This window comes from Xiphias gladius, chromosome 20 (assembly GCF_016859285.1).
Source record: "Xiphias gladius isolate SHS-SW01 ecotype Sanya breed wild chromosome 20, ASM1685928v1, whole genome shotgun sequence".
Taxonomy (NCBI): Eukaryota; Metazoa; Chordata; class Actinopteri; order Istiophoriformes; family Xiphiidae; genus Xiphias; species Xiphias gladius.
Window position 1 is genome coordinate 19,425,860 of NC_053419.1, and position 21,628 is coordinate 19,447,487.

General features: G+C 41.6%; 1 protein-coding gene across 7 annotated transcripts in view; it reads left to right on the plus strand.

Annotated features, from left to right (window-relative positions):
• The window catches only part of dab2ipb (DAB2 interacting protein b), a 138,058-nt gene that overhangs the window by 56,055 nt on the left and 60,375 nt on the right, over positions 1–21,628 (plus strand). For 5 of the 7 annotated variants that reach the window (XM_040157493.1, XM_040157492.1, XM_040157494.1 and 2 more), the window contains 2 exons: positions 3,819–3,940; positions 11,260–11,378. In XM_040157493.1, coding sequence (XP_040013427.1) covers positions 3,819–3,940; positions 11,260–11,378 — 241 coding nt within the window. The remainder of the gene's footprint in view (positions 1–3,818; positions 3,941–11,259; positions 11,379–21,628) is intronic. The other 2 variants (XM_040157496.1, XM_040157498.1) reach the window with 1 other exon arrangement.

Genomic DNA, 21,628 nt, shown 5'->3' on the forward strand with positions numbered 1-21,628 from the left:
TGTTGGAGTTACTTTCGCTAGACGGCCAGAAACAAAACTCCCAAGAATAATAATGTTGCTCCATATCTGCTGGATGTGTAAATTAGCATCTATGCCCTTTGCCCTTTCAGGCTAAAAGGTGATTGTGTTGTGTTTACAGATTTAGCCAATAGACCCAATCAGTCCTCACAGAAAAGATGCAAAAAATACGTGATGTAGTAGATGACATATCTTTTCAGTGGTGTAGAGGTAAAATACAAATATCCACCATTCCCAGTCAGCAGAATGATTAACTAGTGTAACACCAGCAGTACAGAGTGTAGTTAACAAATGGTCTTTCCAGGTCGCTATCATTTGTAGGCACATTAAATAGCCTGTGCGACAACAACTTGCTTATAACAACCGTTGTGAATTATCTCTGTCGTCCCAGAGCCTCTTTGCATAGCCAGCTCCTGAAGCGATAGTAGAACATAAAGCACACCGCTCCAGGCAAAAAAAAAAAAATGTTTGGTTAGAAAGTTAAGTGTTGGTATCATTATAAGTATACCTGCACTTTGGCATATCCATGCCAAAAATAAGCTGTTATGCAAAATGTTTACCACCATTCCTGCTTTTCCCCTTGATGTTTCACTAGTTGCCATCAGTTGCCTGTCTGTATTCTAAAAGTTTTTGTGACACATTACCACCCTGCCTACCCAGCGTGCTGATTCTCTGCTCACCTCCTGCGTGAATCAGTTATACTATATTCATCCTGTTTGCTCAAGAATATTGAATATCACAGTTTTCAAAAGTAGGAGACGCTTTGAACCTTTTATCCCCCGCCCTCGTCTACAGCTGGAGTTTTGCAAGCTGCAATATCCTGTGTTGGTGAGGTCTGAGAGGAAGGAAAAGTTAGCTGGCACTGGTCACTGGATGGAGTATGCCTGGTTGGGAAACACTAAGGAAATATGCAGTCTGACCTATATTACCAAATGTTAATGGAAGGAAGGAAGACAGCTCTAGATGTGATAGATAAGTAACAAATTATATCTTGTTCGTCTAATCTGTACAAAAGCCAAAATGTGAAAATAACATTTCATGGTTTTACAACAAGTTAGGGGCATGAAGTATTTCTTCTGCTTGTTGTCTGGCTAGCTGTTTCCCCCCGCTTCCAGTCTTTATGCTAAACTACGCTAACCTCCTGCAATGTGTAGCTTCATACCTAGTGTACAGATGTGTGTGCGGTATCGAACTTCTCCTGTAACTCTCAGGAAGAAGCCGAATGTTTTCACAAAAGGTCACACTATTCCTTTAAGATCCAGTCCTGTTGTTTAATGTTCGCAAAGAGATACATTCACTCCCAGGGCGCTCCTTCCACCTATGTTCGCCAGACCAGGACACACACATTCTTCTGCACGCAGAAGTGCAAGTAACTATTATCTAGTCTACAGTGTGCAGTTTTAGGCCCCTCAAGGCTCTCACTGGCACTTCCGGGGTCCCATTAACCAACTGTAAGGTGGCCTGTTGGAGGGTGGAATTGACACAGAGATTTCTCTATTGTGGGTAGATGATGGTGATGAAGGATGGAGAAGTGGTCGTATGAGTTTTTCTAGGGAATGTGTAAGGTTGGAGAACCAGAGGAAAAAGGTGCAATGAAGAGGTAGTGGCAGATGAGATTTCAATTTGATTTGATTTGACATAGGAGATGAAGATGTGATGATAGAGTAAGAAAATTTAGTGCCAGAGGTTTGAAGAGAATATTAATCAGAGTACACACAGAGGGTAGAAAATGAATTGGTGAATGAGAATGATATGATCAAAATAATGGGAAAAAGGTGGAGAATAAGGAAAAGAGGAATAAATTACAGGGGACGGATTGGGAAGAAGGTCAAATAATACAATACAAAGATCCCCTTTTGACATAACAGCTGTTGTCTGCGGAGCCTCTGACCTCTTGATTGACCTTACAAATAGAGCCTTGCATGTTAGGTGGTCCCACATGCGCACTCATACACCTTTAGATACAAAAATAATCTTAGTCAACAGCACTTAGACAGACCCCTCTAAATGAGAAGCGTTAACGATCTCAGACCAGCTGCCACGTGTAGTACGGAACAGCTCTTTGATGGTGTACTTCAAGATTCAGGAATTTGCGTTTTAATTTAAGTTTTATTGAGCGCGAGTGTTGGCTTACTGTTTGCTGTCGGTTAGGGGGTTGGAGTCTGGCGCGCTAGTTATAGCGAGGGGAAATTTTACATGCACTTGTAGGGAAACATTACACGCAGATGGTGAAAACATGTCGAAGCGTGCGCTGCAGTTTTACACAGCAATTAGTTCACAACTAAATGGCGTGTGTTTGTGTGTGTGTGTGTGTGTGTGTGTGTGTGTGTGTGTGTGTGTGTGTGTGTGTGTGTGTGTGTGTGTGTGTGTGTGTGTGTGTGTGTGTGTGTGTGTGTGTGTGTGTGTGTGCGTGTGTGTGTGTGCGCGTGTGTGTGTGTGTGTGAGCTTTGCCGTAGACAGCTCTTTACAAGTGAAGAGATTTCCATTAAGATATTAAGCAGACTGGAGTGGTAAATCCAGTGAAGTTGAGCACAGAAATAATTTATGACAAGAGAAACATAAATTCACACTGGTGACTTAATTCAGTCAGTGGTCATGATTATCTTATCAATGCTATTTCCGCATGAATGATTTTTAGATTTAAAAGGATTAAATATACTCGTTATGGTAGCAGATATTTCAAGAGCGACCACATTTGTTTGTTACATTGAGGAAGGGACAGGCAAGTAATTTTTGAATTTTGTTAATACACCATTTTTATTAAACATTGTACCATGATAACGGATTGGGCAGGTTTTCGTGTTCCTATTTCCCAACAGCATTCATTTCCTCTTCATTTCAGTGTGTATCCCAAATGAAAAATCAATTGACTTTGCTGGGACTTTTTTCATTTGTGTGTCTTGTACCTAAAATTAAAATGTATGTAAAGATCATAGTAGCCTAAACAACTTTCCATTTATCATGTGGGATTGTAATAGTTAACCAAATGCCGAACATACTGATAATCTGCACTGTACCTATGAACCATCAGTTAGCAGTGATGGTTATCGGAAATCTGTGAGGACTTGCATGCTCAACAACCCTCACATTCCTCTCGGACATGTTTAGATTTGCTGCTTCCACACACATTGCACAGTCTTTGACTCCAGAGCTCTTTCACATCTCTTCCACACTGATCTGATGCTGTGCTGTAGATAGACACACACGAGATAAAAAGATAACGGATACAGATAAGTTCTGTTAACACGGAAGGGATGGGAAAATCAGGACCTGGAAGCAAAAGCCTTTTACACCCTGAATGGCCTAATTGATATACATATTCATGGCGGAATAGGTAATAAAATTTGATCCTGTGTTAACTTCTCTAAATCAAACCATTCTAATGAAAGTTTTACCTGTGATCTGTAGTTGAACACTTTAAGCTAAGGTTTAGTTAAGTTAAAAAAGTATCACCGATATCAAAAACTTGCCTTGAATTTAAATTTGAAGCCAGGTCAGACTAGTCTGAGTCCAGGCCTGTTTGGCACCCCAGACACCTCCCCCTTATTTCCAACACGCTATCAGTGCCAAAGCTCTACTTCTGCTAGCTAGCTGTTTCCAGCCTTACACCGAGTTAGTCATCTCCTGGCTTTACCTCCATAGGTAACGGACAGAAAATAGGAGTGGTATCGATCTTCTCATCCAGCCCTTGGCAAGAAAGGGAATAACTGTATTTCCCAAATTCTTGAGCAACTCTTTAAACATATATTTTTCACAATGTCAAGACCAATTCCACTATGTAAAGATGTCTTTGTTTGCAGAGTCTCCTCCAGAGAGGACAGGACGCCGACGCAGCATGCCAGGCAGCTCCTCAGACAAGACCACACCCACCATGGAGGCTACGACCACTGCTGCCACACCTTTCAGAGTCACCGTGAGTACTGTGAGTGTGTTTTTATGTACCATCTCTGTATTCTCTGTTTGTTTTACTCTCTGGCTTTCTCCCTGTCTCCACCGTAGTTTGCCTTAGAAGGCTTTTAGTTACGGACCAATGTCTACGGAAGCCTGGTCTGGGGTGCAGATGGGCCGATACCAGTCTGAAACTCATTTGTGTCAAATATCGAAGTGGGACCTTTGATGTTTGGCATCTACACATCTTGGGCTAATGTACAGCAAACTATCCCCCACTGACTTGTTAAATCCTGTGTGATTTTTTTCATTGCATTTCACACTGAATAATATTCACATGCTTCAAGTAAACTAATACATGCACCCTTCCGCACCTGTGCACACCCAACTCCGTCGCTCACTCACGTATAAACAAACTGCCTCTCTTCCTCCCTGTCACACAGACACACATACACACACACACACACACACAGCAGTCTTTTGTCCGTCATCTTGCGCTAAATTAAATCCAGTATGCTTTCTGCCATGTTTAATTCAACAGATAAACAGCCCGTTAATGAACCAAAAAAATCCGCTGTGAATCATCAATTTAAAGCTAATTAGCAATTGGCAGTCCAAAACTTCCATTAATAAATAATGAGCAGCGGAATGATGACCCAGAGGTGAACTGTAAACAGTAGATGTCAGGCCACCACAAGCACTTAGCACTCAGTCTCTCTTTTTATCACTTCCAGCACTCTCAGTTTCAGTAAAAGAGAGTATTCAGTCTCTACAAAAACCAAACTGGGGTGCCTCCAAGGCTTAGTAAAGCTCACGCTAAAAAAACAAACACAAGTAGGCTAGTTCCGCATTCTGGTGGACCACCAGCAGAGTGAGAATAAAGTGTTTCACAAACTGAAACAGTTAATAACTTTATTTCGGGTGTTAAACATATAAAATTACCACAGCTCGAAAAGCAGGAGATTCCCAAACTCTCATCTGTCTACGTAGAAAAAAGCAGAAATGGTGTTTCTGGGGGAATAGTTACCTGCTGTGTGCGTGACTGCGTGCATATTTGTGTTAGCTCTTTTCTGTATTTCTGACTGATTTTTTTCCAGTTTTAGTCACTGAACTGTTTTTCATTTGACCAGCAACTAATGACTAGATATATATATAGAGAGAGATGTAAAAAAGAAAAGAAGAACCAAAAGCTTGCAGGAGACAGAAAGGGTCAGATGGAAGGGCTAAATATTGATTAAGTGTCTCTTAAACAGTTCCTTGTACTCTCCAGGGAAGAGCGAGAGAAGAGGAGAACTGCAGCAAAGTCATCCTGTCTCAATCACATGACCACTTAACTTACTTCTTTGGGCTTATTGCTAAGCAGCAGTGTCCTCTTGCACAAAGAAAGCTTCCTCAGGCAGTGTTCTGCACTTTTCCTCATACTGCCCCCTTCTGGCCTCTGATGGTAGCACAGCACAGCAAACTAAGTACCCCGTATCAACTTATTCATCCAACTTCTGTTGGACGCAAACTAGTAAACAAATAAGATTTGACTAAAATTTTGTTGACCTTCAGCTTAAATTGTTTAATTTATTTAGGACAATAAGTAATAAATGTGTAAGGACGCCAGAAGGATTTTGCCAATTGATCAAGTAGACACTTGCACAGAGTAGAAAGCCACAAGAGATACAGTATGTAGATGGATGGACAGAGGAATAGGATACAGGCATAGTGGAGTAAAAAAATGTTGGAATGAAAACAGGAAGACGAGTAGGCAGGCGGTCTCATTCTCCTCCTCCTCTCCTGCATCTCCCACTTTTAGCAGTGACAAACCACCCCTCACTTTTCTCCCTCCAGTGAAGAGTTGCGGTGACAACCAGAGTACCCCTCCTAGGCCTTGAGCTGAATCTGTCAAGAATGTTTTTCTCTCATGTTCTTTGCGGACTGGGCTCAGTGTCTGCCAACACAAAGGGATTCCACGCTTGCACACACATACACATGCATTAGCACACCGTTCAGCACTTCTCAAAAACACTTTCTCACCAGCAGGCGTGGACAAAAACTAAAATCTCTCCAAAGCCTAATTTCCACAAACTATTCAGAAATAGTAGGAGACTGCATACATTAAATATAAAAGTTACAACTTAGTAGTTTCTCCTATTCAGTGTTTGTTTAAAGACAAACAAACCTTATCTAAGTCTGTCACATCCATGTCCTGCTGATTGCACTAGCTGGCTGGATTGATTCTCAATTGTGACTCCTCTCCCCATCCAATCTCTCCCTGTCTCCATTCTCCCTACCTCCTCCTCTCCTCTCAGATAATAGCAGGGGGTCTAATTGGACAGGTATGTCTCTTGTTTTCATCAGGTTGTGCTAGAGGAGAACGAGGGAGGCTGATATAGTAGCAGGGAACACCCTGCTGATTGTACAGGCACCGATTCTATCAGCACAAATTAAGGAAGCCTGGAATTGCCAAGCCAAGGGAATAGAATTAACTTGTTGCAAGCATTTGCTTTAATTTCACGAAAAAAAGAAAACTTTAAAAAAAGCACAGCGATTAAATTGAGCTGTCTTCTTAGTGCTGATTTAATGGGCTTGGACAGGCTGAGATTACAATCAAGTATGCAAGCCTATTATGCACTCTCCCACACACACACACACACACACACATTCTCACAGGGACATGCGCAGAGGTAACGCATCTGCACTGTATGTAAACAAGGTACCATAGTAAATATGGACAAACACATTCTTTCCAAAGCCATTGAATTCCCTCCAGAGCTAGTACAATAAACGAGGAATTGAGGGTTGGTGAAACCCAGGCTTTCCTCGCTTTGAGGATGCATGTTGAATCAGATTATTCCATCCCCTCCTTCCACTAATTAGCTGTCAACCGTGGAAATGTGGAATAATTAAAGAGCTTATTAAAATTCACACTTACATGTGATACTGTAATGTCCCTTGTCAGGTTGCACTGGCTGTAATAGCCTTATCATGTTCCTGTGTTTAAGTAGGTGTTGAGACATAAAGAGCCAGACATTACAGCAAAACCAGTAATATTTATGAATGTCCAAACACAGCGTTGTGATGTCAGAAATTAATTAGTGTTGGGATCTCAACATTATTTTTTTTTTTTTTCATTTTCATGCATTGATATGTATAGGTATTATTCAAGCAAGCTTTATTGGGAAATTGTATTCCCATGAGTCAATTTATGCAATTCTTTACCACACAATGAGACAATGACAAGATGCATGACACCTCGTGAGGTGTCAGTTTTCATTGTGTATGTTGGAGTCTCTGGCCATCTTGCTTTTTAAGAACTAATCACATACAGCAAGACGTAATGGGGAGAGGTCGAGCGTTGTACATCAGTGTGTTTTTCAGCTGTCACAAAATGTCAGCCATCCCTTTCTTGATATGTAATGACTGATGTCATGTGGCGAAAACTGCTAAGCCAAGGACTGATGAGAATATAAACCACAGGGGAGGGACACACTTCACTCTACTCTATTTGACCATCTTTTATTTCAGCTCTAGCTTGATTCTCCCCGCAGCTGGTGCTCAGCTCTGCTGAGCCCTGATCTGCCGGCAAACTTGTCACTCATTTGCTGCACATTTCTCCTCACTTTTCCCCTCTCACGCAGTTTCATTCTATTGCTTCTTATATCAAGTCATGTTCTGCCATCTCCACATTGTGCTGCACTTGTTCAATTTATCGTCCTCCTTTAGCACATTCCTCCCTGGCAGGATCTCACTGCCACTTTCTCAATTTTTAGACTGGTCTCACCTCTATTTTTGTCCTCTCTCTTTTTCATTGTCTCTCATTTTCTCTACATGTCTCTCTCTTTATTTCTCTCCCTGCATATTTTTTCCTCTTGCTCTCCCAGTCAACCTGTATGAGTAGGTGCTGAAGGAAAATTAAATGCTAAAATTTCTTACAGTGCTCCCAGTGTGTCATGCCTCCCTTGAGGTTGAATCAGGTGTTAACATAGGCATCAGTCATCCTTATTAACTGATTTTAAGTGGGAGAATAGGCTGTTCATATCTGCTGACCGTCACCCTGTCCAACAGCTCTGCAAGAGCTTTGACAGGCGGACGGAATAAGTTAAGAGAGTAGTGTTTTTAATTTCGCAATTGCTGTCCAGATGCACTTGAGAGGGTGACATAGAGAAAGAGGAATACAAAATAATCAGATAACTGTTAGGTTTGTGGATCTTCCTGGCGTCTCTCTCTTGCCCCCTACCACTCTTCAGAGTCCATCCATCAGGCGAAGGAGAGAAGTAAAAACAGAATGAGCAGCCACTAATCAATCCACCTCTGCGGATGGTAAAAAGAGAGAAGCATTTTAATTTGTTAGCTGTGAGTATGCCAACAGCAACAAGAACACACACTCTCCACGGGCTACGAGGAAGAGGCATGGAATTACTATGAATTTGGTGGGGATTGTGAACAATGATATGCGGAAATGAGAAAAGGTGCGCGTCAGCGGTTCTGTGCATATGTGTGGGTGTTATCGATTTTCTACTGCATTGCCATTCTTGCCATCAAAGAGTCAAAATCTTCTGCCTCTCCTTAAGTCCTTTTGTCACGTTGTTGAAGGAACCAATCTCAGTGTCATGCCAAATACAGTCGAAAAAACAATAATCCTACTGCACAGTCTGACTCATATTTGTCATTGTTTAGAATGGCGCCGAGTTCTAATTTAACCACGCGCCCACGCACTCGAATACACAATTGGAGTGGGTGATGTATTCCTACGGCCAACACCTAAGAGAGGGAGTGAGAGTTTGATTCAGAAAGGAACCCTGTAGAGAGCCTCAAATGTCTCACTCACTAAAAGTGGTGACTCAGCCCTGTTCATCTAGCTAATGGCCCCTGAACAGAGTTCACTGGTGGCAGGTAGCAGTAGTAAGCCATTTGCCGCCCACTTGTCTGCTGACTAACACACACCGGCCATCCATCGTTCATCCGTGTCGGCTAAATTAAGAGTTTCTAACTTACCTACAAAATCCGATCGTTATCGAGTATGCAGACAATAGCCATTGCCGATGATGTTGATAAATGATGAGCAGTTTGTTTGTTTTGTCATGTTTATAGTAACAAGAATAATGAAAAGGAAATAGAAATGAAAATGCATAGTATTCACCTACAGCCTTAAAAATCTGCAGTAGCAGGACATATAGTACATACTCAGTGCATACAGTATGGTATATACTCAGTTACAAAAAAAAAGAAAAAAATCAGCGTACTATCCTCTTCAGTGCTAACTTGCATTTACGGCTGTTGATCAGAGTGCGACTTTAAAATGCCAATGCTAGTTCAACTTCATAGAAAGAACACCACATGTGTTTGCAGCGCTCTAAAGGAGTACACCAGCACCATAGTATTACACTAACAAGGGACGCGTTAAAAAAAAGCGTGATCAAAATCAAAGCGTCAGAGGCAAGGGGTATACTGACTTTCAGTCCTTAGGATCGGCTGAGCTCCAAAAACTCTGGATCCTACATTACCCACAATGGAACTTGGTAGCCTCTGTCCTTAGACCTTCCCCCTCCTAGGAAAATCCCACAGCTGTCAACCTCTGTGCCCCAGTTTGTAACACAGGATTTATAAATATGTTGTCTCCAAGCCCAAACTGAGTTATTTTTCTCGGACTTCAGAAAGCTCCCTCCAGAGCCACAAATTAAATTATACAACTGCTTCTACAGGAGTAGTACTCCCCATGACTAGTAAACTGAACTTAAAATCGATGGGATTGTGCCTTTACTTGTTTATTTTTTGGTCTTGTTTTCCAAGATTTTCCACAATCCGTCTCACCACCGTATGCAATTTTTTGTAATGTTTACCAGATGTAAGTAGCTCCTCCATTTCCTTTGAGCATTGCATCGCAGGACAGTAGTGTATACTGTATAAGCAACACACTCAAAAATCAAGCATTTTTTAGTGTGAGTATCCCTAAGTCAGGTTTTCAGTGTGAACACACTAAAAACTCTTGCTTGAGGTAGGCATGTAGTTTGGAATTGGGGCACTGCTATTGATTTTGGTCACGTACGCACTCACTAATGAAACAGTGACCCTCCCATGATTGGCGTGAGCTTAAATACAGTGACATTAGCAAGTCTTTGTTCCCAGGCCAGAGTGCTTTCCTGATGACAGGTGTTGTTCATGAGGATGCCGTGGCTCCTCTGTGATCAGCTGGCAGGCTCTCTGGAAGTCACTCTCTAATTAACCCTATTCAATTGTTGCCCGGGGTGACCTATTCACACTGTAGGGGGTAATAATACAGGTGTGATAATGGCCCGACTGGGACGGAGGGAGGTGTTTTTGCTGTGTCACCGAAGCCTGTCGCCTGTCTTGTGAAATATGTGCATGTATTAGAATGACATAAGGTTAAGGCACCGCAGGTATGCGTCTGAGGTTGTATGATTCTTTACACTACAACGTGGCATCTGAAGGTGCCCAGTGTATTATTCAGCTGCTGTGTTGTTTGATTGTAATAAACGCTGCACCAGTGCCTGACCACCAGCTGGTTTAGTACTTTCTCCTGCATACTGGCTCACTTGTTAAGTTCTGTCATCTGCCTGCTGCCTTGCTAAGTGGCTCTAACATTTCTCCTCGACACCATCTTTATTCAGAGTCCTTCTTTTTCATCCTCTTCTTATTGTTCCTCTCCGTATTGATCGTCTGCCCTGCACTTTAATCTAAAAAAAGCTGAAAAGAAAATCGGGTTTTTGTGTCTAAAAACTTGCCACATTCTGCGATTCCTGCACCACATCTCATTTGCTCAGATCCTCTCGCTCTTAATGCCAGCCAACAGTTGCCATGGAGACGGCAAAGTGCTTGGGGGAGTGTGATTGCAGATGTTAGAAGAAGTAAACACACAGACTCAGACAAAGGGAAAACTAATAAAGGGGTGTGTCAGTGGAATTAGTTTATGAAAATGAATACAAAACACAGTGTTTTCTACGTCGCAAATTTTGTCACTAATACTGACATAATTAGTGCTGTGGCATTATTTAGCCAAGAGCATTACCTATCCGCTTGCCCGTGCTCTTTGAGAATCTTCTTTTAGTCAACATCCTGTCTGTGAATGTGCTCGATGTTGCTGGTAGTTCTATGTTGCTTTGTATTCAGGAAATATTTTGTGTCTGACCTTGTCCCGAGTGATATGAAGATCTATAACGATCTGTTTGTCCTTTAACTACTCATGACATTAGGCCTCACCAAATTTAGGATGCGACGCGTAAATGTTAGTATTGATATGTCTCTATCCAGCTGCCAAGTTGAGTGTAATGATTGACATCTCGGAGACTTCCCTCACAAACTTGCAGTGACAATGCTTTATTGACTGTCTTCGTCTCTCTCCGTCAGGGCTTTCTGAGTCGACGGCTGAAGGGCTCGATAAAACGCACCAAGAGTCAACCCAAACTCGACCGCAACTCCAGCTTCAGGCACATCCTTCCTGGCTTCAGGAGCGTTGACAATGACAGGTAGGTGTTTGTTCATTGTGGTGACGCTGGCGTGTGTTCTTATATGCTGGATTTGTCCATTTGTCTTCTCTATTCTGGTGCCTCTCTCTGTCTGATGGCTGAGTATTCAGGTCACTGGTGACATTTTTGTGTTGTGTTGTCAGTATATTGTGAAAACCAGCAAATCCTGACTCTCTAATCTGTCACTTCTAATATGTCTCAATCTTTGTCTATTTCCCACTACAATACACGATGGAGCTCCTTTCCTCTGTTCTGGCATGGCATGTTTGGTTTATGTTAGAGTTGTGGATTTCAACTCATGTCTCTGCAACAAGGTTGTACTTATGCTGACATGTGATTTGTTCGTGTTGTCCCACCATTAGGGCTGGAAGGTAGAAATAATATAAACACTGATCACAATAGAACATTTCCTCGATAAGAAAATTTGAAACTTTTAATATACTGTCGACAAGTTTCATTGCTTGACAAAGTACTAATAATAAATCACATCACACTTCCCAGAATAGCCTCAGCAGGCTTGGATGTGTGAGCTCAACACATCGCATGCTATTGTTTTGGGATTAAAGTGAGATAGTTATGAGAGAGACTAAAGTTTTTCATGTTGGCACAGAAAGCACCAACACAAAAAACAAGTAGCAAGATGTTGGTACTTTGGCCCCATTGATACATAGCACATGCTGTTGTTGTGATTGACCTAAGATATAAGGACCGTGGCTACAAATATTTCACGCTGCATGATTTATTAGGATTTAGACTGACAAGCTTAAAGAATTGTGTTTATTCTTAGATGTGTTTATGTAAATAGAGTTTCTGTTTGCATACAATTCTTCATCCTTATTATGTTCTGAATCTATTACTTAAGCTTGAAGAAATCTTTAAGCTCAACAAAATAGTTACTTAATTTTTATTCTGATATATATTAAAACACTGATATGAAAGATGTTACACTGATATAAAGAAATGTTTTACCCTCGCCCAGACTTACCCAGCAAGCTGCCTCACATATATTTCAGTGCTTGCCATCTCCGACCTCAAAGTCTAAACTGTGCATATCTGTGATCTATGTCGAGTCTTCTGCCCACAGCACTACCCATGTGATAGTATTTTGCTTCAGGCTGTGATAATTGCCAGTTTCTGATAACTTCTCCTAATTTCCTCAGGAACTCAGCCACTTGGCAAACATTTGCCCTCGCCTGACGATGTCAATTAGAATTCCAGACCAGGCTACGCGGACCTTTAATCACGCTCCCTGCTCACTCTGGATTTTTGATGGTCTTTCCATATATGCACAAGTAACAGCTATTATTCCCAGTACCTATCTTTGCTGCGTCTGGAAAAAACCCAAGACGTCCATCTGCAGGGTTTAATTAATGGAGGTGCTGTGTTTGAAGAGATGTTCTACGGCTTTTGGTTTCAAAACTTGGAGCCGAATGGCTGCTCTCTTCGTACTTTTAATGAGGCATTAACATCACTGTCAAACTATCACAAGGGAACGCTACCAATTGTTCGGTGTGGAACATGGTGAACTGTTCCCCTGGTGCAGTCGGACAAAATGAGCTCATACTTCTTCTTCTTTGTCCCGCTGTCTTTTCTCATTCTCGTTTCCACTTCTACACATTTTTATATAGCATCTATCTTTCTAACCTCACTACTTTCTATCCATTTCAAACTCATCACTCTCGAATTTCAGCCCTCCTTTTCTCTATTTTTTGAAACAGTAGTAAGGTTTCCTAACCTATCAGCATTTATGTGTTTCCCTTTGATAAAGCGCTCAGGGAAGATGGCAAATATCAGACGGGAAATTGGAACGTCCAGGGGGTGTCTTATCTCACCTGGTTTAACAGAGAAGCACACACACACTACACACACATCGGTTGCAAATGCACACAGAGACACGTATACGACGACAGATCTCCATATGCATGTCCTTGTGCACTAAAAAAAAGAGAGAAATGTCACTCTAGTGCTTCCACTCTTCTAGTACATTATATGGGCAAGAGATGGATATAGTAGCACACGTGCATGTGTGTGCTTTTGTGTTTGTGTGAAAAAGAGGGAGAAAGCATGAAAAAGTCACGGAATGAGAGAGTAATGTGCTGTGAGAGGAGTCAGTGACACTCCCTGTCAGCCTGGGAGCAGCTTCCCCACAGGGCAGAAGACAGTGCAGAAGAAGACAGGCTTGGGAACTGGCAGAGGAGGGAAGAGGGATGATGAGAAGAAGGAGAGATGGAGGGAGGAGGGAGGGAATCCTATTCTTGAAAAATCTCTGGTGTGCAGATGTGCAGCCCTGAATGAAAGAGATGCAGTGCATGCAGAGAACATTTGGTATTCACTGTACATCTCAAACACTTACCGCTGTTGTATCTCAGTGTACATGATGTGATATGAAAGTTACTTATATCTCAGCTATTTTTATGAGGTCAATCATGATACAATCTCCTATTACATTTCACAGCTATATATATGTGTATTTCTAACAGTTGTTTGGGGAGAGAGCGGACATTCAGCATCATGTGGACACGTGCACATTTTTCAGTGTCTCTGTTAGCTGTGGCGACATGGTTGGGCCTTGAAGCCTCAGGCGGTCTCGGGAGAGAGACCTGCAGATGAGGAGCAGCTGGACTTCAAAAATGAAATATTCATCTGTGTTAATCAGATGCTGGACACTCACTGAACTCGAAGAAGAAACACAACAATATGTGGTTGCACTCACCCACACTGAACACATACAAACAAATTATTACATTATTTTGCGCAAAGTAACCACATCTATTTATAATTTAAAACATCTTTAAAATAGTGTCACGTTATTTTTTTCAATTTTTTTTTCAGGGTATCATCTTGAGATAGGTATAACGTCAGGGTGCACAATTACCTCTGTAGCTCTGACTGTGGCAGCTGAGGTAATTATTAGGGCAACAGAATGGGGAAACCTAGTCTACAGTACAAGTCACAGTGAGTCGAATAATTGTAGAAGCTTCACTGCTCAAAAGCTACTGATAAAGAGAATGTTCTGCTGAAATGAGGAATTAATTCCAAAAGTTTCAAGGAGGCATTTGTGGGTTGAGGACATTATTAGTGTGGGGGGCAAGAAGAAATACATAAATATACAATTTAACCCTGACTTTGTAACTGTAAATCGAATTAAATAATTAGAAATTGTGTATTTTCTCCCAGAACAATACATCATCATCTACTCCGTATCAAAGATGACCATACAAAGGTGTTTTAACATTTAAAAAAAAGTGATTTAACTGATAATTCGTGATGTTAAATCACAATCAAATACTCTGAATGTCAGGTGGTCAGGTTGTGTAAAACTGCCAACAGCAGAAATTGCACAGTTACGGATCCTCAACGAGCAGAGTCTGCATTTGCAGAGAGACGTGGTGAATGTACTGTGGATGGTTGAAGCTTGATGTTGCCCTCATCGAGTTTTTCAAACTCACAGTCCTCATAAGGATCCCCACTCATCAAGAGATACATCTACCGCATAAATATCAAAGTCAGTACTAAATCTGCACCTTTTTCTTGGTTAGTGGCTCCACATTTATATTAATGCAATTCACATCATTGTTTAATAGTTGCAAAAGATACAATTTATTGACACTGAACACATGTATGTTACTTTGTGTTTGTTTCCTTATAATCAGGTTTCTGCATGTAATGGTCTGTCTTCGTTTTGTGCGCTGACCTGACGATGTCCTGAATGAGTCTTGTTGCACTCCGCTGCTGTGATCTGCGCTACACGCTTTTCTTGTATTAGAGATGATCTGACCCTCTCTAGCTTCTGCTCTCTCATCTGATCTACACTGACCTTGCCAGGACAAGCTGATGAATATCATAGTGGTTGCAGCGCGTGGGCCTTTAGATTCCTTCTTTGCAACAACAAGGACGCCTTGGACAGTGGGCAGTGCAGTATATGGTGTGGTTGATCTTATCATATTTTTTCAGTAAGCACTCGTGGTCTACCCTTTTCCACTGATCGTCAGTTGGTGGTGGCAACATGCAAAGACGCATCGCAATGTGCCAATAAAGGCAGTGCAGAAACAAATAAATGTGGATTTACACAATGCAGGATTTTAAATATTTTTAAAATTGGCCTTGCAAATGAATTATGAGGAAGGAAATGCTTTCAGCCTTTGTTAGAGCTCAAGGACAAATACTATACATTTTGTTGGGAAAACCTGAATGTAAAAATACGTTTTCTGTGTTGGCAAGAAAACTTTAATCATCCACTTATATCTAATAAAGCCACCCATTTCCATGTTTCCTTTAGTCATGTTCCTGTCTCTGGCCCTCTCTGCTCTCTACTGCTTTCCTCCCCGTTACATCATGCCAGATGTTGCTGGCCATTGTAATTCAGGGTTATTTATGTATCGTTTGACTCATTAGGCGCAAAAGCAAGAAGTGCTTCAGGGTGTGTGTGCATTGGATCTTGACTGGCTCTGCTCCTACTAGGCCGGTGCCGCCAACAAAATCTAGCCCCCAACATAATACGCACACATTTTACATACTGTTGTGCCCCTCTACAGCTGCCCTGAAAGCACCCAAGTCATGTATGACACCATTGCTGTCGACACTACCCACCCTCCATCTTCCTGTCTATCAACCCTCAACTTGTAATGGGAATAGTTGTCTGTCTTCATTTTGGGACCACAGTAATGGCTGGATGGAACTGACTGACTTTGTGATTCTGTGTGTGTAATTGTTTGCATATCTATGTGTGTTTGAGTAACTGCAGTTCTCAGCACTGTGGGCACCAATGACTCATGTGTTTTTATGGAAAGACTGCTTCAATAACACAGCAGGAAAACTTTTTTTACTATCATTCAAAGACTTCAGCTCTGAATATTAGCAGATGGATAAAATGGCTGAATAGATTTGTTACATCCGAATTTCTCTTTCTGCCTCTGTCCTCTGCCTGGCTCATCTCAGGCAATCTGCTCAGCATATCCTTTAATTATGTTTGCATTGCAGGGACCGCTGCACCGTACACCGAGAGATTGTATAGATGCAAGCCGTGAGAGGCTGCTGGACAAAATAATAGGGTATAGACAGTGGGTGGACATAAAATGTAAGACGAGACAAAGACATAAGGACACTGACCTGAAGCACAGGGAAAGTAAATAAACTTTAGCTTTGACTTGTTAGGACTTAATATAGTATTAGCGTTACCACAATGCACATACTGTATGTCTCAACCATTTAGGGCTGCACCCAGGATTTTCAAATTGTGACTGAGTTCAGAAGTTTTTTTCTTTTTTCACTTAAAATTAGAGGTATCTAAAGATAGAAACTGCATGTGTAAATTGTATGTAATTACAAACCCCTCCTTCTCCTCCTCCTCATTAAAACACCTATGCCCATTTCCAGAAACAACACTGAGGACTAAACCTCTTGTCCTTAATGGCAGCAACGGCCCTGGAACCATTATTCTTCTATATATGAAAGTAGCGAGGTCAAATTGTTCAAAAGTACCTCTTGAGACATGCCAGTCTCTACATAGCAACATGGACACACATTCTTCATGCCATTTTTAGACAATAGGAGTCTTTTCATGTAACCATTTTGTATTATTGAAAATGCCTGTTCCAAATACTCTGTTTGTCTTGCTTTGGATTGACTGATATAATGTTAAATTTCAGGGACCATATAAGGCAGTGAAGCAGTGGTGCAGTATCAGTGCGTGTTTTGTAAGAATCTTCCCCTCTGAATTGCTGCCTGTGACAGATTTCACGAGCCCTTAATACAAACCCCCCGTCTCTCCATAAAGCCGTAGCAATGGGTACCATGGCAATTGTTGCAGGTGTGGGTGTCAGAGTGTGTGTGTGTGTGTGTGTGTGTGTGTGTGTGTGTGTGTGTGTGTGTGTGTGTGTGTGTGTGTGTGTGTGTGTGTGTGTGTGTGTGTGTGTGTGTGTGTGTGTGTGTGAGAGAGAGAAAGCAGGAAAGAGAGCAGCATGGGGAGAGTGACAGATCCATCCATAAATCCAATAAAGTGATGACATTTAGAGTTATTAAATTCTGTAAACATTCCCCAGGTGGTCCAACTGTAATATCCAACCTTTTCTATTGCTCCCTCCCTTATTCCTATTCCTTTCTCCCTCCACATCTCACTCACTCACTTACTTACTGACATCCAGTCTTTGCTTTCCCAGCATCCCAAAGTCGATTAACCCTTCATTTTATAAGTCCCTGCCTCGCTTTTCTCTTTGACTTTCGCCTTTGTTCATTTGTTCATTTCATCTGTCTCTCTGGTGCATTCCTGCTTTGCTATCATTTGACACTTTGGTCCTCTCTTATCTGCTTCTCTCAGTTATGTTAGGACCTTTTGTTCGGAGCCGCAGTTCACTGGTGGACTTGTGTTACTTTAAACCCTGTTGAGCTCTCACAGACTGGCCCCAGATTCCTCGTCTCTCCTCCCTCTGCCCTCCCTGCATGATCTTCTCAAATGTTTATTCAGTGTTTGGTGATGATAACCAGCACAGCGTACACACACACACACACACACACACACACACACACACACACACACACACACACACACACACACGGTATTGATATTGCCCTGGACACTGTCCATTGAAGTAATGTACTTAGTATTGACAACAGTCAAATGCCGAGCTACAGATTTTTTGCCAATCTGAAGAAAAACAACAGCGGTGCTTTCATTATGCTCATTGCAGCAGTATAATTAGGCAGAGGAAGAGTGCATCGTTCTCCTTCTCTCTTTGGCAACCTTCCCCTCTCTCCATCTCATTTGCAATGTATCAGCATGATTTGGTGTAGATGAAACAGAGCTCTCGGGGTAATAATGTGTTCTACGGAGCAGGTTTCACATACCACTGTGCATTATTAAGCCGCATCCCATGCAGACTAGGATGGGGTTCAATGAACCCATCAATAACATCTCAAAACTTAATACCTGTAATTTGTTGATGATTATAAGGCTTCATGGCATTATCTCTTTCTATTCGAGATTATAATGAGGATTTTATTAATTCAAGAGTAATGTGGTGATGTATAGGTGCTTAGGCAGAGGTGGGTGTTTTTGAAAAGGTTAATTTGTCCTGCTTTCATCAGCAGTGTTCTTCATTTGCCTCGAGGACAGAAATGGCTATTCAGTTTTGAATTTCTAGCACCTCGGCACAAGAGTGTGATTGTTTTCCTGTTTCATTGTTCTGCCAGAGTCAAACAAGTTTTGTAAATTGATACCCACGGTTAGACCCTCCTGGTACACAAGACTCCCCCAAGTAGTACTTTAACTGAGATACCCTCAGTCCTCTAAATGAGACTGGTTTCGGTTACTGCTTGTGTTGGTAGTTCAAACACTGTCAGAGACATAGAACATCATTGCAAACTTGGAGGAAGAGATCCTCTTAAGCACTTGGGAAGGAGATGTTTGTGAGTGTTTGAGGGTCAAAACAGGAAAAACAGTGAGAATCAGTTTTGTTTTTTAATATTTTCAGATGAAAACGTCAATAATAATAATAAGCACCTGAATACACTTTTTTCAAATTTCAAACTCAGAAAATTAAACAAATGTATTATTTCTGTCTAAAGGAAATGTATTCAGTGACTTAAAAAAGCTCACCACAGCTACAAGCTGTGTGTGTGATACACCTGCTGCTTATTCAGGTGATTATATGCTACAGTAAAGTTTGTAATAAAAGTAAGTGATGCATATATTGTACCTTCCAATAAAAATCTACTGATCTTTTCAGATTCTGCTAACAGATTAAGCACAGTCCATCAAACAAATTGAAGAAAACTCTGCAATTGGAGGTTCCATTGTAATATGCTAATGTGCATCTAGATTTCATATGGCCTCTTCTTGTTATTTAGGCTACGTCCTTTCTGGAAAGCATGCATCCCTCATCCTTAAAATAAATGGAGAGAATGTGCGAGATTGACACTGTACCAAATTAGACTAGTGCTCGGCATTAGTTTCACCACGTTCTAGGGAGCTTTTCTGTGTATTGCCACTGTGATCACTTTACTATCTGTATTATTTGTAGCAGAGTCATCCACCGGAGCGATCCCAGCGTTGTTGACGCCTTCCGCGCTGGTGGGGTTCGGTGGCTTGGTTGATGTTTAACTCTGCTGAGCCTTCCTTGAGCCCACGCGAACATGGCCAAGGGTCCCCTCTCTTTCATTCTCTCTCGGGGTAATGAGCTGTAATGGATAGGGCCTTGGGCGTGACAGGAATACCGAGGACCCCATCAAAGCAGCACCCTGCGCATCCCTTTTAAAGAACTGCTCAGCACACATGCAAACGCTCATTTATTCATTCATGTCTCTCTTTAATCTACTCCGGTTACAGGCATTTCAGAGTGCACCAATATTATAAATATTAGAAACTGTGAAGCTTTCTTGAAGAATCATTGTTTGTGTTTGAATTTAAGAAATATATGATTTAATTAAAAATATAGGGATAGAGTTAAAGTGAATGACAAAAAAGTTGCACACAGCAGTTTTTTCTACAAATGATCATTTGTTTTGGTGGTCAATCCCTAAAGGAGGTCTTAAATTGGAAGGAAGCTCTAAATATTAAAAAAATCAAAACTTTATGGCCAGAGATAAATCTGTTTGGGTAGGACGTCCAAATAATTTTTTTATTTTGACTACTCACATACACACGTAAAAGGGTTCAGTGGCAATGACAGTCCAGATGGTACTCACTGACTCTTACAGACCCACTAAATTACCATGGTGATGACTCTAGATGCTTTTTCACCACTTTCACTTCAGTAACAGGCCTCTCTGCCACTTTACTGCTCACCCTCCGATTCATTCATTTTTGTTGTGTGTGTGTGTGTGTGTGTGTGTGTGTGTGTGTGTGTGTGTGTGTGTGTGTGTGTGTGTGTGTGTGTGCGTGCATGGTGTGTGTGCGTGCATGGTGTGTAATCTTTGTGACGTTAGACCGCCTGACGTTTTTATTCTGCCGTGAACTAATAAAAGCCCCTATATTGCGAAAGTCAGGCACAGTTTTGATCTGAGCGCACTTTATCCAAACTGACTTACGGGGAGTAAAAGAGTAAAATGATCTTCGATTTCACCAAGTAGATCACCATCGTTGTAATCAGGTGATGGTGACGATCCGTGGTGCCTTGACAGTATTCATGAGGGCAAACTTAATCTGCAGGGAATGTAAACCAAGACTTAAAAGTGTCACTTCAGATAGTGCCACTTCTTCTCCGGGTAAAACGAAAAAGTCCACACAGAGTAATGACTGTGTGGCAGCAGGTGATATGACAAGCAAGACGATCGTAACTGCATCCTAACTTACCGAGGTCCCAGCACTTAGAGGGAGGGTTTTTACATTCCCAGTTACCATATGCTCATCCAATATGTTCAGAAAATTTGTAAAAGGCAACCTCTCTTCGAATCTCGACAGCTTGATCAGCATCATCCTCACTAATGTTTCTGGGGATTTAAGTCAGCAGTGATTTGAATTGCTGAATTGCATATCACAGGCAAGCTGGCTTTCCATCCACCAGTGCTCCTTACTTTGCATCAGCTGATCCAAGGCAAATCTGGCTTGCATCCCCAGCAACCAAACTCGGCATGATGCTCAGTGCTCTTTTAATATGGACTCTTTTAATAAAAACAGGCCAGCCTTTCTAAATGCTCTGAATATGCAATGTAGTCAAACGTGTGTGCAAACTGGCTTGTGAAGATAAAGGAATCACCCGACTACCTGTCAGACTGTATTACCTCATACAGGCCAGTGCACAATCTTTGTTCACAAGACAAATGTTACTTAAATCCATAAAAATGTTTCAGTCTTCTTTAGCGGCCTTCCTGTCATGTTAGCGATGCTGGAAACCTTCAAAGCGTAAAACTCATGTCGCTCCACTGTCTTATGACCTGCCTTCTTACATCAATCTCTTTGACCAGATCAACAATTTTGTATGTTTTTTTCAACTTTATAAATTTGCACTTTACTGCTGTTACTTCTCTTTAAGATTTTTATTGATTAAGTGCTATATTATAAAGTGAATCAAGAAGATTTGGTTTGATAGAACACTTTAGACTTTGATTCAGCGGTGATGAAGCTTGATGGGCTCCTGGTGTGCATCATTATCCACCACTTACTCTGCCTCCTCCAGACGCTGCCTCATCAAGGTCAGACTGTCATGGTGGACTGTCATGGTGTACGGACGTGTCTGTACTAAGGCTCGGCCAGTGTGACCAGTATCTTTATTGACAAAAAGGCACAGCCTGGGATGATCTCTTCTAATACTCCT